The sequence below is a fragment of the Lactuca saligna genome, chromosome 6 (genome assembly GCF_052625555.1).
Source record: "Lactuca saligna cultivar CGN05327 chromosome 6, ASM5262555v1, whole genome shotgun sequence".
Taxonomy (NCBI): domain Eukaryota; kingdom Viridiplantae; phylum Streptophyta; class Magnoliopsida; order Asterales; family Asteraceae; genus Lactuca; species Lactuca saligna.
The window spans coordinates 57,340,497-57,356,807 of NC_136422.1; the positions used below are offsets into that span (position 1 = coordinate 57,340,497).

Here is a 16,311-nt window from a genome sequence, read left to right on the forward strand (position 1 = left end):
CTATCAAGAAAAATGTATTATACTTTACTACTTTATAGACAATTTATTTTTTATAAGAAGTAATTATTAAAGTATTATAATATATGAAAATTTTTAATATACTCAAAGAATAATTCAGTAAATTTATAAATTATTAAAGAAATATACTAGAAAGAACAAAATAATAAATTGCAATTCGGTTTTTTTGGACAATTCGGTTTTTATTTTATAAACCAAAACCAATCCGAAATCCAAAATAATAATTCGGTTTTGCTAAAAACAAATCTAAATATTCAAATATCCAAACCAAATAGTACACTTCAACAATTCAGTTTTATCCAAATAGTAAACCTACACAATCCAGAACAATTCCTTAATTCCTCATTATATGAAAAGACAAAATAATGGTAAGAGAATATAATTTCATGAAAAAAGACAAACTAATTTTCTCTTTCTTTATCCCTTAAATCGCAATGATTTTCCCAAACTAAAATATTTAAAACAGGTGGAATTTTAACATTTGTTAAATCTCTTATTACAAATGTCCAATAAAGCCCAATGCATGATTGGTTTCATTTAAGGCCCATATAAATGTTAATTAAAAGTTAAAACGACGACTTTGACCAATCACTCTACTAAAATCTACACGTTCTAGATCTCTATCATTTTCCCCCTTTTTCAAGCCCCTTGGCTCTCTGCAAACCCTAACCGATCTTCATCACTCTCTCACTTTTCCCCTTGGAACCTAACTCTCTGCAACGATTCGCCATGGAATTCGGCCTCGCTAGAAAACGAGGGAGGCCAGCTGGCTTGAATGGCAACGGTGGATTCAAGAAATCCAAACAAGGTAACATCGAATCTCTCTTCTTCAATCTAGATCTAGGGTTTCGATAATGTTTAATGCTTCAAGATTTCCTTTTCCCATTCGATCCCCCGTCTAGTTTTTCATTCTAAAAGTAGTACCTATGTGGAACTGTCATTTAAACAAGTTGTTCAATATTCATCGTCCAATAATTTCTTTTTCTTCTTTCGAGCTTGTGTTCAACGAAGTGGAATAACTTATTAAGTCGTTGTCCGAAGAGAAATTGTCGAGTGTGAGAGGAATTAATTAATGATAAGCTCTTAGAGCAGAGCGTCTGCAACTTTGTAAATCTTGAAATTACAACTGAGATAAAATAATTAATGTGATGTAACAGACACGGAGTCGTTTCAATCTGGTTTAGGAAGCAAATCGAAGCCATGCACAAAGTTTTTCAGGTTTAAATTCTAACTTGGCTAAAATCAATCTTGTAAATTATTAATCATTTATACATTCTAATGCTTATTAATTCGATGAAAATTACACTACACAATTAAAATATATATATATCATCTGGACTAATGGCTTGGAAATCTAAAGTTTTGATACAGGTTATATGATATCTACACACATAATCAAGATAACAACCACCATCATAACAAGGAGTACAGAACAGAACTACAGAAATCATCGTTTCATGAAAGAAACATTAATTCCAATCTTTAACACATCTTAAATACTTCAAATTCTTATTTTCAATATCATATTATCATCTATGGCCATGATACAGGGAAATTCGTATTTGGAAACTAAAATTACACAGTATACATAACATATAAAGCTCAATACATCATATCAAAGGTTTACCTTTCTTAATAATACTTCTAGATAATCACATTGATTTTGGTTTATATTGCACTTACTTTACATAGAACTAACACAGGGGCATAATAGTCATTTTAGTTTTGACTTTTGACTTTTGACTTTTGACTATTGACACAACTTTCTCTATTCTGTTTTTTATTTTGATGTGCAGCACATCTGGATGCCCATTTGGCGAAGGGTGTCATTTCTTGCACTATGTTCCCGGAGGTCTAAAAGCTGTCAACCAAATGACTGGCGGCAACCACCCTGCGCTACCACCAACCGCCAGACCACCTGTCCTCCCGCCATCTTTCCCGGACGGGTCATCTCCGCCAGCTGTCAAGAGCCGCCTCTGCAACAAGTTCAACACCGCAGAAGGCTGTCGATTTGGTGACAAGTGTCATTTCGCCCATGGTGAATGGGAACTCGGGAAGCCAACCGCCCCATCTCACCATGAAGACCCACGCACCATGGCCGCTAGATTTGGCGGCGGTGGGCGGAATGATTTTAATCCGGCGGCAAACAACACTGCCGCCGCCAGTTTTGGCGCCTCTGCAACCGCCAAAATCAGTGTCAACGCGTCACTAGCGGGAGCTATTATCGGGAAAAGCGGAGTCAACTCTAAGCAAATTAGTCGGTTGACTGGAGCTAAATTGTCAATAAGAGATCATGAATCGGATCCGAATTTGAGAAATATTGAATTGGAAGGTACTTTTGATCAGATTAAACATGCGAGTCAAATGGTGCGTGAGTTGATTGTGAATATAAGTTCGGCTTCTGGACCACTGCCGCCACAGAAGAGCTTTGGAAAGGCGGGTGGTGGTGGTGGTGGTGGTGGTCCGGCGGGGAACTTTAAGACGAAGCTTTGTGAGAATTTTGCTAAAGGGACTTGTACTTTTGGTGAGAGGTGTCATTTTGCTCATGGGGCTGAAGAGTTGCGTAGTTCTGGAGCTTGATTTTGAGGATTATTTTTAGAACATATGATGTTTTGGAGTATCTGAGATGTTGATTGTTGAGGATAGTTGTGATTTTTTAAAGTTGGTATTAGGTTTTTTTGTTTCAGATTTTTAGAAAAAACAAAAAAAGTTGTTAAAATTTGGGTTGATGTTGTTGCGTTGGTTAAGGGTGGGATGAGGGTAAAAAATGGTAGCTCTAAAAAGGTCGGGATTGCAAACGGTTGGTTATAACTTATATTTGTCTGAAACGTTTTTAATTTGAGATTAAGATATTAAGTCTATAAAATTGAAAATGTCATATCATTTTTGCCATAATTGCAATGTTATTTTGTGATCATTAAAAGCAAAAATACTTTTCTTTCTTAATAAGTGCTAAGTAGTTATCTTTCTCTAGTAAAGGTACGATTAGTGGGTTTGTGTTTGCCATTAAAAAAATAGTAATAATAATAAAAGAAAAAGCCAAATACGAACCCCATAAGAATCAACTGTCTTTTAAATGACAAAAAAAAAAAGAACTACACTGTTAATCGACTTACACTTCAACTTCCTGTTCGCTTCAAAGCTCAAAAGTCAAAATTGCAGGATCTCGATCCCAAGTAAACATTAAAAAAAAAAATCAATAAGATTCAGATGCATAACAACAATATCATGATATCATGCTATAAATAATTTTTCCTAGTTTGCCTTCTTTCTTTTCTTAGACCTATTTTTGGTTCGAAAATTCCCCTTTCTTTTTGACGATTTTCCAGACGCCTTCTTTTGCTGTGGTTTTGCTTTTGCTTTAACATCTTCTGTTTCAATAGGATTCTCATCATCACTCAACTCTTCTTCTTCATCTGAACTAAGAACAAAATCCTCCACAACATCTTCATCAGTAGCACCCTTTTTCCCAACACCTTTCTGTTTCTGTCGCTTCTTTTCCTTTTTATCCTTTTCATCCTCTTCAAGATTCTTCGCCCTATAAAAAAAACAATTTGTGTTTTTTTAAAACACAAGTAAAATGATAGAAAGAGATCAAGAAAGTTAGAAAAAAAAAACACATACTTGCGATCACCACTTGGTAACCATGTAGAACTAAAGACAGCAGCACCATCAACATTCACATCATCATCGTCATCATCCTCATCCTCATCATCATCATCATCATCATCATCATCATCTTTACGTTTCTTTTTACCAAAGATTGATGCTTTTTCACCCACAATTATACTGAAAAAACATACACCAAATCAATTTCATATAAAATCTTTTATATTATATGTAGATAGGAATATAATTTTTTGTAAAAAATATTAAAAAAATGAAACATTTAACAAACCTGGACTCAACCAATGAATCGTTTCTTTGTTGTGCTTTTTGACGAAGAATGGCAACATATTTAGACAGAGGACTAACACCCTTCTTTTTCTCTTCCTGTTTCAAGTCAAACACACCATTGACTTCACATAAATGTAGTTTAAAAAGTCTCAAACTAGAGCATCAAAAATATGCAAACCTCCATAAACGATGAAGCAGAAGGATCATTTGGTAGATAAGAAATTGACATTCTCTTTTTATTAGTGAACTCAGAGTTAGCTTCAATCTGCATATCATAAAACAACCAAGAGAAGATAGTAATCATCAAAATCAAAATCCATTAGTTTCAAGAAACAAAATGATAATAAAAATTTGTTCACCTCACGAATGAATTGCCTCATTTCACGCCTAAATCTCTCAACTTTTGTGGATTTACAGAAGCTTCGCATACGAACAGCTGGAATAAAAGAAAGCTCAAAGAAAGAAGGAGAATAACTCCATTGTGCTAAATGCTCAGCAAGTTCTTCAATTACACTAAAAACACATGCTTCTTGGAAAGATCGTGTCTTTATAGTTGCCTTGCTAACCTGCCATTTTCAAATTGTTTGAATATATAAAAAGTTTGTTTTTTTTTTATGAAGGGTAAATGCAACAAATAGTAATGTTATGTTTTGTTTATTTATTATAGCAAAGTTATCCAAATTCTACTCATTTTCATTACTATGGTGCTTTAGGAAATAACTGAACATATTTCAAATCATTCAAAAAGATTAAGAGTTTATTTTCATTAGAGTATTTTACTTTAAGATTCTACACCCAATTATAGCAATATCATCCAGTTTCTATGTAAGATGCCTTAGAGGGTGTTTGGGTGTTAATCTAAATATGACTTTTTAACTTATTGACTTCTTGAAAAGTCAATAAGTTTTTAAAAAAAAAACAAAAGTGTTTGGATACCTAATAAGGAGTTTTAAAACAACTTTTTGTTTACCCTTTGAAAAGGAGTTTTTAAGAAGTAACAATTTGTGACTTTTTGAAATGACTTATAACTTATTAGGATTAAAAAAACAAACAAATGACAATTTTAAGCCAAACACTTTTTAACTTATTGACTTTTGTCACTAAAAAACTAATCCTAACACTTTTAAAAACTCCTTTTTTCCACCTTCATAAGTCAACAAGTCCTTTTCAACTTCAAAATGAAATCTAAGACACAAATAAACAAAATCACATTGATTGTAATCAACCCTTTTCATAAAACAAAATTTCAAAACTTACCCTTAAAACAGTTCTCAAATCAACAGCTTTTCCAACACCTCCAGTTGGAGGTTTATTCAGCTCTTTCATATCCAACATGTCAGAAAGAAGAACAGCAACTGGAATAAAGGTGTTTGTAGCATTAGCAATTTGATTCAGCATCCTGATGCATCTTAATCTTAGTGGAAGATATCGAGCAGTTGGAACTAATCTCACAACTCCAGATATTATTTGAGTTAATGGATATGCAAGTGGCTTAAAATCAGCTTCCGAACCATATGCACAAATAGCTCCAGTCCAAAGTTGAAGACAATTCATATACTTCCATTCATAAACTTTCCTAAAGATTTCCTGTTATAAGACCAAAATACAAAACCTATAAGCATAATAAAACAGACCCTTTAGTGGTTTTTGTGAAAGAATTAAAGAATTTATTTGTTTACCTTTCTTTTTGTTGAAAGTGCTTCATGTAAAATCATGGATAATTGGCGAATGAAAAGAAAGGCGTGTTGATATGCAGATGGAAGATCGACTCTATAAAGCTCATTGACACAATTTCCAAGAAACTGTACTTGTTGAAGTTTGCTTGGGTTTACAAAATGACAATTCAGGACATATGCTTTGTATATTCCTTTGAAACATTCGTCTATACAATCAGAACCTAAACGAATGCATATATCTCTAAGGAATAGTAATGAAACTATTGGTAGTGCACCTCCCCCTGTGCCCCAAAAATGAAGAACAACCTGTCAAGAAAAGGAATTGGAATATCAAATTATTGAAATTCGTTATGTGTTTTGATTTGCAGAAAATGAAATGAAATGAAATTCAACTGCATTCCTTTGTGGATTTCTGTTTTTGGTTTAACATAACTATCAAAGGGTTTGTATATTTCTCTTTGATTTGTGGAATTTAGGGTTAGAAAGGGTATTTTGGTAATTCTGACATGAGGGAAATGCTTGGAATTGAATTCCATGGGTGTTAACATGGAAGCTTGAAATCAACCAGTCAAAAAAGGGTATTTTGGTAATTTCATACTCATTTGCAAATAGTCAACTGATGGTATATTTTAGACAAAAGCACATAAAAAATCCATTCCTTTCTGTATCTCTGTTTGGTTTTGAAAAAAACTATCAAAGGGTTTGTATATTTCTCTTTGATTTGTAGAATTCTAGGGTAAAAAGGGCATTTTGGTAATTTCAACAAGTGGGAAATGCTTGGAATTGAATTCCAAGGGTGTTAAAATGGAACCTTGAAATCAACCAGTTAAAAAGGGTATTTCAGTAATTTCATACTCATTTGCAAATAGCCAACTGATGATATACTTTAGTCAAAGCACATCAAAAATCCATTCCTTTGTACATCTCTGTTTGGTTTGAATTAAAAAAAAAAAAAAAACTATTGAAGGGTTTGTATGTATATTTCTCTTTAATTTGTAAAATTCTAGTGTTAAAAGGGCATTTTGGTAATTTCAACAAGTGGGAAAATGCTTGGAATTGAATTCCATGGGTGTTAAAATGGAATCTTGAAATCAACCAGTCAAAAAAGGGTATTCTGGAAATTTCATACTCATTTGCAAATAGTCAACCAATGATATACTTTAGTCAAAACACATTTATAATCCACAAAAAAACGAAAGCTTGAAAACAAGAAAACACGCACCTTTATGTACTTCCTTAGTAAGCTTGGAAAAGCAGCAAGAAATAAAGAAGAGTACTTCAAACGTCTCAATGTAAAAGCAATCATATCTGTATCTGTCATTTGATTCAAAACATGAAGAGCATTTCCAAGATACGCCTTCACTAAATGATTGTAGTTTTTCCATGCTCTTGTGTTCATCAACTCAACAATCATCTCCTTCTTTCCACCCGAAAGTGGAAGCTTAAGAATTGTTCTCAAAATCCCATCCATCTCACTCAACACAAACAACAAAATCTTATTGAAAACAGGAAAAGACATTGAGCTCAACTTTGATTCACTATCATCATCACCACAATGACATGCACTCCTAAAAGCTCTCATGATTGATCGAATTGCACCTATTCTTCGTTCTTCATGAATGGTTTTAATCCATGAATCCACCATTTCACTTGTTATTGCTTTTGTGGAGGATTCTTTGTCCTTTTTTGTGGAAGATTGAGTTTCATCTTCTTCATCTTGACCTTCTTGTGTGTTATCATCATCATCATCCATGTCTGTTTCTCCATCCTCCTATGGATGAAAAGAAAATTAGCTTACAATCTACATAGAGGATTCCTTATACATATTATTAAAGAAGCTTATATTTGACTTTTACCTCATCATCGAATTCAAGAAGCTCTTTGTCATGTTCCTTCAAGTATTCATAAAACTCTGGATCCTGTAGGGGTAAAAATGTGATTTTATCAACATTCAAATGGTTCGTAATGAAACAAGAATCAAAATTGTTTCATGATCCGATAATAATAACCAAAGTAATATGGATTTTCTGGATTATTAAAGCCATATTCATATTTGATTTCATGTTTTAAACCATAAGAAATGTAGGCTACTAGAGTGATTAAAGTATCTTATAATGTCTATATTTTACAATGCATCACTAACAAGAGTCTAAATTATACACACTGAAGTCGAATTTGCAATCATTAAACAGTAATTAAGAAGGAACACTGATGTATAATCTACGGAATCACAAATTAAAGAGGCTTGTAACCCTAACCCTAACTCCACAAACGATAATCAGTAGCAAAAAAGCTGAAGCAGTAAACAAAGTTCTTTTATATTGTTGTTTACCCATAAAATAAACGATAATCAGTAATTGCAATTTGAACTTTTTGAAGAAACTGAAGCTATAGAATAACGCTGTTGGTTATCTTTCAACCACATTAAATTGATGTTAGGGTTCTAAATCAAAAGGAATTAATTCGGGCTCACCTTTTCTGAAAGCCTTTGTAACTGGCTCTTATGCGCGTTTGCATTTTCCACAGACTTTATAGGTACTTCCTCTGTATTATCTTCCTTCTGTTCATCTTTGCCGGAAACCTTCTTCGGTTTTCTGTCTAAAATTAGCATGGAAAAATAGTATGAAAAATCAGTATCATAACCTTTTTTTACAGTACAAAAGGCCAAAACACCGACGAAATTTGATCAAAGTAGAATAAAGAATAAACCTTTCTTCTTCGAACCCATGTTATTTAACGCTATGCGGAGCAACGACGACAACGTTGGGAGGTAGGGCAGGTGGTGAGCCGGGAGGAGCAGCGGCGGCTGTGTTAAGCTTTGGCCTGGTGCGTGATAGAAGAGTGTGGTTATTTATGTGGGTTGGATATTTACGGAATAATTTGCGAACGCCAGGGGCAGTTCTGTCATTACTATTGCCACAAAGACTATAATTTACGGCGTTAAATTATAAAAATGATCATTTTATCTTTTTATATTGTTTTTGCTAAATTTAACGTTTTTTTTATAAAATAACCGAATCAACTTCTTGAATAATTAAAAAAAATTTACAAACACCTTATAAAATCCAAATCAAACATAACACTAATCATTTCTTGATTATACCCAAAGCTCATGCTTTCATTGTTTTGTGAAATCTTTTAGAACCATCTCCATCCATAACAAATCTAATGTTAATGAACGCCTTAAGCTTGTGGGTATGAAATATCCTACACTAATAGACACCAATTGTTTAATATATAACATTGTACTTTCATTTAGTGAATCCATAACATGTTTATATTCATATTTCATCAAGCAAAACAAAAAACATAAACATTATCAAATTTCAAAGATCAACATATGTCAACAACATTTCAGCACACAACAACAAGATCCGCAACAGATTTTAGCAAATGAAGAAAATCAACAACTTATATTAACAACTAAGAAAACATTATCAATAAAAAAGAACAAATCAGCAACTAGTAACACATTCTCAACAATATATTTGACCAAATAAACACAAAATCAGAAATCACCCCATATATTTCAGAAATCAACACATTATCATAAATCAAAACTGAACCAAAACTAACCTTAAAGTAATGATTCTCCGATATTCGAATTACACGGGAAACACACTAGATTTTTAAACATTAAACTTGAATTATCTGTCTCTCGGGACTCGATCGAGTCATTCTTGTGTGTACTTGTCATTCGTAATGGTTTTAGTAACTCTTTCTTGCTTTCGTCACTTGTCATTCAGGTACTAGTATCTGTAAATCAACTCCACTCTTTCTTGTACCTAGCACTAGTAAAATTGTATCTCGGTCAGAGGTTATGATCGTCTCCTCATTAGGCTATTTTGAAAAAAGTATAGCTGACTCATCAGCTAAGTGGTTCGCCTCTTGTCCACCTGAGTTGTTTACTTCATTTTCCGACCTGGAAAACCAATGACTCTTCAGGTTAGGTTCTCTTTCAACATAGACATCCCGATGACCATGGATCAACTTCGTTCCACGAAACAGAAAGAAAATGAAATCTTCCTCTTAGGGCGTTCGATTCCGCGAAATGGCGACCCGTTTTGCCGGAGTATTCCGCTGTGGCTAGCATTGTTAGGAATGCTTCTGACCATCTTAGGCCATTCTTGATGATGGACCCTCCGGCAACTTTAGAAGCCTTGGTTCGTAAGGGCTCTTATCTTGAACTAACGCTTTGATCTCGGCTTCTAGATCCATATCCTTTCGCATCAAGAGTACCCGCGCGTCTCAAACCCACCTTTATCCCAACAACCCCATGATGAACAGAGAGGAACCCGATGAGGGAAGTGGGACAATGTTCAGACCTTGGCTGTCACAACAAGCAACCAATCAGTTCCAGTCCCAAGGGCGGGTAAAACGAGGCCTCGACGGATGGGAACTCTTACTCTGACTATAGTTTTGCGATCTCTAAGCGGGATTTTAAGTCATCTATCCTTTATCTTTCCCTAGCGAGTGAAGAAAGAGTGGATGTTTTGAACGAGTGTTGAGCGAGTGAAGTGCCCCATAAGCTATAAGGGCGAGCTATATGTATCAATTCCGTGAGCAGCGATTGAACTGAACGTAAAAAGTGCATCCAGCAGGAATCGAACCTACGAATTTGCCCGGTTGGGCGTTTTAACCATTCAGCCATGGATGCAAAGAGACTCAGCGAGTGAACTAGGTTTTGGTATTCCTTCTTGAGCTTCTATTTCTTCCGTTAAAGGAGATTCGAGAAAAGATGGAATAAGAAGACGTGTTTCCAGAACGAACAAGATACGGGTTCAGAAATTTTATAAAACGGACTTTCTAGAGACCCCCAACGACCAATCCTGGCATGAATAACAAGAGAAAAAGAATATGTTACCTGTAGAAGTTACCAGAGGTGAAGGTGGCACAGGTGAAGCAACCGGAGGCGGATGCGAAGTCGGTGGCGGCGGCGACATTGCCGACTGAATGGATGCAGACGGAATCAGAGGAGGAGGAGAAAGGGGTGGAAGAGAACCGGTGTCGATGAGGGAACCGAAGGGCTTGGCCGCCGGCGATGATGTCGGAGACGGCGTTACTGTCGGAGGTGGTGTTGTAGATCGGAGGAGGCGGATGATTATTGGAGATCGGTGAGGGAGAAGAAGTGGGTAAGAAGGAGGAGAAGGGGGTGAGAAAGTGAGAATGTGTTTTGGGGTTAAGGGGTATAGAGAGTCTTTTATTTTTTCAGATGGAGTTTCAAATCTGATTCGGTAAGTGCATAAATTCATATTCATACCAAAACTTAAGAGGTAAACAAACGGTCTGAATCTTAAAGATTTAGACCTACCCCTTATTAAGAGGTATTAAGATGCAAATAAACAGGCCCTAAGTCCACCCACGTAACCCTACCGACACACACATACCCTCATTCCTACCCATCTCGCCTCGGTTTTTCGTTCTCCCTTTTTCTTAGCCATCTTTTTTCTTAGCCATCTTTTTCTCTACTACACTCCATCAGAAAACAGTTAGCGACCCTCTACCATACTCTGTTGCTTGACAGGCACTTCTCATCATTCTCTACTCTACTCTATTTTACTCGAATCTCTCACAACTCAGTCTTTTACTCTCTCTAAAAATTTCACTCAGTTCTCATACATTTCTACTCCACTCTCGTTCGTTTAACTGGTCTCCACTGTAGTCGTTGTCTATCATCGCGTCCACTCAAACCCTGCTACCACCTATTGCCTCTCGCCACCCTGCTGTTAACAATTATCACAAACACAATTGTCACAAATAGGAACCAAGTCCAGTTCCACAAATATGGACATGCATGACCTGTACATGTGCTTTACCAAACTAAGTCTCGATCAAATTTCCCTACCACATCTGGCGTACCTAGTCGGCGGTGCTCTGAGCTAGGCCTTCGGTGTTCCGTAACCGTTTCACCATGACCGGAAGGGCTCGATCGGCCAGTCCTCCATCCCTCAGGTCAAAGAACTCGCGTAACATGCCGAACGGGGGTCGTTGTCCCTATTGTCTGCTCCACCTCCAAAGATCAATACCCCAGGGGGGTATAGGACCAGTGGGGCCCACCCGGTAAGCGGGCACCCTAATCGGGTAAGGAGGGTTGATGACTTCAGACTCCGCGTCCGAATCACCCCCTTCACTATCACCGGGTTCCTCCTCAAAGCTTCATTCATCTTCTTCCTCCTCCTGTTCTTCTTCTGGTTCAGCAGGCTCGCCCTCGACTTCTGCCTTCGGTTCCCCGTCAGATTCCTCCTCGGGGTCTTCCTGTAACACCCCAAAATTTCCGGTTAAAAATTTCATTTTTAATTTAGGTTAAAACGTAAAACATCATTACAAAACATTCGTGATAATAATCCATGTCTGAAAACTGGTGACATCATAATAAGAATTCAGAGTACATCCCAGAAAATCCATAGTGCGGAAAAACAAAAGCGTATGTGTGATATGCTGCTACCGCGTCGGCTCTTTTCCCTTAGCTGAAGAGGTACCTGAAACCAAAACTGAAAACCGTAAGCACGAAGCTTAGTGAGCTCCCCCATAATACCTCATACCATGCAAGAATATAACATACAACATTCAACTAGGAGTTACGGGCCTCGCCCACACTCATGAAGATACGGGCCCTGCCCACACTTCGCTAGCCGAAAGATACGGGCCTCACCCACACACTACTACCTGGGAGATACGGGCCTAGCCCACACTCCACCCTTGGAGAGATACGGGCCTTGCCCACACTCAACCGCTAACCCATATCATACAGGTATCACACAGACAACAAGTATAAACAACTCTATCATACTGACACATATATCATAATCAACTAACCCAAGAGATACGGGCTCGGCCCACACTCTAGTTCTAACATCTCGTCTACACGGGTCGGCCTTGGTGCCGTAGACCCGTTCCTACTGGAAGGAAAACTCACCTTGAAGTAGTTGCTGGTCTGTGTGGGAATTAACTGTCTGCTGCTGCTACTGCTCCGGAAATCCTCCGGCTATAATTCCCACAAAACACTCAATCAAACACCGCTAACTGATCCTCGGGTAAATTGACCATTTTACCCTTGATCAAGTTAAAAGTCAAAGCCAAAGTCAACGTTCAGTCGACCTGACTCGCCGAGTTAGCTCTCCAACTCGCCGAGTCCTTGTCCAAATAATTGTTCTGCAACCCGTCTCTACTCGTCGAGTTAGGCGTTGACTCGAAGAGTTCTCCTTCTAAACTGATGTCCAAGTCCTTCATCCTACTCGCCGAGTTGTATGAACAACTCGCCGAGTTCATCTTCATCCGATGAAAAATTTATGCTGTGACTCGTCGAGTTGTATAAACAACTCGCCGAGTCTGTCCTTGATTCTCAGAAGATTGCCTTGAACTCGTCGAGTCTGGGCATCAACTCGTCGAGTTCCCTTATGGGTGAGTTTTGGCTTCCAACTCACCGAGTCCACCCTGGACTCAATACACAACTCGACACAACGAAAAAAAGGGACAACTCGGAGACTCACTACTAGACTCGCCGAGTCTTTTTCATGCAAGAGCCATATACGCAATTTTGCTCGAATCCAGTCCATGCCATTCCTAGATCTGGGTTCCTAGAGCATGAATAACACGTAAAGTTTCCAACTTTACGTGTAAATATTCATCCATGAGGGTTTTAGGGTTCAAAATGCACCAAAAGAGTAGATATAAGGTCTTCATGCAACATGGGTCCATAAAGGCAGTAGATCTGAGCTCCTGGAGCTCAACCATGCCTAGATCTAGAGGCCAATCAGCTTATTACGAATTATAATGCACATACAAGCTTGGGGAAGGGCTCAAGAAAGACTTTAATGGAGTAACAAGCATAGAAACAGGGGGAAAACGAGTTTTACCTCAAAGAAATCACTGAGAGAACACTAAGATGCTTGGCTTCCTTCCCTTCCTCTTGATCTACTCCACTTCCTTCTCAAAATCTTCAAGAACACACACTAAAATGCCTCAAACTCCCAAGAACAAGAGCTAGAACGTAAGGAGATCTTCTGAGGGTGAAGGGGGGCTGGCTTGCGGCGGAAATGAGGGCTTAAATAGGGTGAAAACCCCTGAAACTTAGGGTTTCATCCAACAATGGTGACTCGTCGAGTCCAGGATATGGACTCGCCGAGTCGCCAACTTAAACGTGTCCCGGGTCCCGTCTCTACTTGGCGAGTCGGACTTATGACTCGCCGAATCCAAGGCAAAATGGAAAATACTCAAATAAGATTTATGTACCAGGAACCAAGTGCTCCCCCACTTATTTTAGACTTCATCCTCGAAGTCTGTTGCTCGATCTGGAAACAGCTCGGGGTAATGCTCCATCAGCTCTTCCACCGGCTCCCAAGTCCATTTCGAACCCTTGCGGTGCTGCCATTGCACCTTCACTAGCTCTACCCTCTTGTTCCTCAAATCCTTCGACTTCCAATCGAGAATTGCGACTGGGCGCTCAATGTAATTCAGGTTGTCATCAACCTGTATATCCTCTAACGACACTACTGCTGAATCGTCTACTAGGCACTTCCGCAGCTGAGAGACATGGAAGGTGCTGTGGATCTGGCTGAGCTCAACTGGCAGATCCAGCCTATACGCCACCCTGCCCACCCGGGCTACAACCCTGAATGGTCCGATGAATCTCGGGCCCAATTTGCCCCGCTTCCAGAATCGAATGACGCCTTTCCAAGGCGACACCTTCAGGAGAACCATGTCCCTGACTTGGAACTTCAAGTCGGATCGACGCTTGTCAACGTAACTTTTCTGTCGACTCTGAGCAGTCTGAAGCCTGCTCCGAACCTGCTAGATCCTCTCGATCGTCTTGAGCACCACTTCGGTGCTCCCCACGACTCTCTGGCCAACTTCACCCCAGCATATCGGGGTCCTGCACCTCCAACTGTACAACATCTCAAATGGGGGACGGTCAATACTCGCGTGGTAGCTGTTGTTGTATGAGAACTCGGCCAAGGGAAGATAGGTATCCTAACTACCACCGAAATCCAACACGCATGCCCGCAACATATTCTCCAAAGTCTGGATGGTCCACTAGCTCTGACCATCCGTCTGCGGGTGAAAGGCGGTGCTAAAATGTAAACGAGTGCCCAACTCATCATGAAATCTCTTCCAAAACCTGGAAGTAAAACGCACATCCCTGTCCGAGATAACCGATACTGGCACCCCGTGTCACGCCACGATCTCTCTGATATAGATGTCGGCCAATTTCTCGGCCGATATGCTCTCCTGAATCGGGATAAAGTGAGCACTCTTGGTCAATCGATCCACGATGACCCAAATCGAATCCACTCCCCGCGCAGTCCTGGGAAGCTTCGTGATAAAATCCATCGTGATATCTTCCCATTTCCATAACGGGATGTCCAACAGTTGCATCTTGCCATGCGGTCTCTGATGTTCGGCCTTGACCTTCCTGCAGGTCAGGCACCGCTCGACGTACCATGCCACATCCCGCTTCATGCAGGGCCACCAATAATCTGGACGAAGATCCCTATACATCTTCGTCGCCCCGGGATGAATAGAGAATCGGGACTTGTGCGCCTCCTCCATCAAGATCTGGCGCACACCCCCGTGATATGGCACCCACACCCTACAGTGTAGTGTCAATAGTCCTCGACTATCATAATCGAAGGAGGAAACCTGACCCACCACACGCTCGCTCTTCCGATGACCATCCTTGATAGCCTCCTGTTGAGCCTCCCGAATCTGCTCCAACAGGGGAGTCACTACGGTCATCCTCATGCAAATATCCCTGATCGGCGCCGCCTTGCGGCTAAGCGCATCGGCCACCACGTTGGCCTTCCCCGGGTGGTAAAGGATCTCACAATCATAATCCTTCACCACATCCAACCACCGACGCTGCCTCATGTTCAGATTCCGCTGATCCATGAGGTACCTCAAACTCTTGTGGTCCATATAGATGGTACATCAAACCCCGTAGAGGTAATGCCGCCAAATCTTGAGGGCAAAAACCACCGCCCCCAATTCCAGATCATGCGTCGGGTAGTTTGCCTCGTGAGGCTTGAGCTGCCTCGAAGCGTAGGCAATGACATGCCCCCTTTGCATCAGTACCGCGCCCAACCCTGAAATGGACGCGTCACAATAAACCACAACATCCTCTACGCCCTCTGGCAGGGCTAAGATCGGCGCCTCGCACAATCTCTGTCTCAGTGTCTCAAACGCAACCTGCTGCTCGGTTTCCCACATAAAGACCACGGCTTTCTTCGTCAACCGTGTCAGGGGTACGACTATCTTGGAGAAATCTTGAATGAACCTCCGATAATAGCCTGCCAATCCTAGGAAACTCCGAATCTCAGATGGAGACTTCGGAACCTCCCATCTCATCACGGCCTCGACCTTGGCCGGATCGACCAGAATCCCGTTCTGGTTGACAAGGTGTCCGAGAAATTGCACCTTGCGTAACCAAAACTCACACTTGGAGAACTTGGCATACAAGCTCTCCCTCCTCAGGGTCTCCAATACCTCTCTCAGGTGCTCCTCATGCTCTTCCTATGTCTTGTAATAAACCAAGATGTCATCGATAAAGACTATCACTGACCAATCCAACATCGGTCTGCATACGCGGTTCATGAGGTCCATGAACGCGACAGGATCATTGGTGAGCCCAAACGGCATCACCACGAACTCATAATGGCCATAGCGTATCTGAAACGCGGTCTTCTGTGTATCCTCCTCCCTGACCCTCATCTGATGATAACCC

General features: G+C 39.7%; 2 protein-coding genes across 2 annotated transcripts; one reads left to right on the forward strand and one right to left on the reverse strand.

The window, feature by feature from the left end:
* Window positions 1–610: 610 nt before the first annotated feature.
* LOC144999863 (zinc finger CCCH domain-containing protein 14-like) lies at window positions 611–2,901 on the forward strand. Its single transcript, XM_078959022.1, has 3 exons — window positions 611–826; window positions 1,176–1,236; window positions 1,815–2,901. Exons 1-3 carry the CDS (start codon window positions 748–750, stop codon window positions 2,596–2,598), a joined length of 924 nt encoding a protein of 307 aa, XP_078815148.1. The 5' UTR covers window positions 611–747; the 3' UTR covers window positions 2,599–2,901.
* A 165-nt stretch (window positions 2,902–3,066) lies between these two features.
* Window positions 3,067–8,420, reverse strand: LOC144999862 (Noc2p family). Its single transcript, XM_078959021.1, has 11 exons — window positions 8,301–8,420; window positions 8,065–8,189; window positions 7,448–7,510; window positions 6,814–7,362; window positions 5,595–5,897; window positions 5,173–5,502; window positions 4,275–4,481; window positions 4,094–4,180; window positions 3,917–4,011; window positions 3,643–3,807; window positions 3,067–3,556 (listed from the first exon to the last, which is right to left on the reverse strand). Exons 1-11 carry the CDS (start codon window positions 8,317–8,319, stop codon window positions 3,274–3,276), a joined length of 2,226 nt encoding a protein of 741 aa, XP_078815147.1. The 5' UTR covers window positions 8,320–8,420; the 3' UTR covers window positions 3,067–3,273.
* Window positions 8,421–16,311: the final 7,891 nt, after the last annotated feature.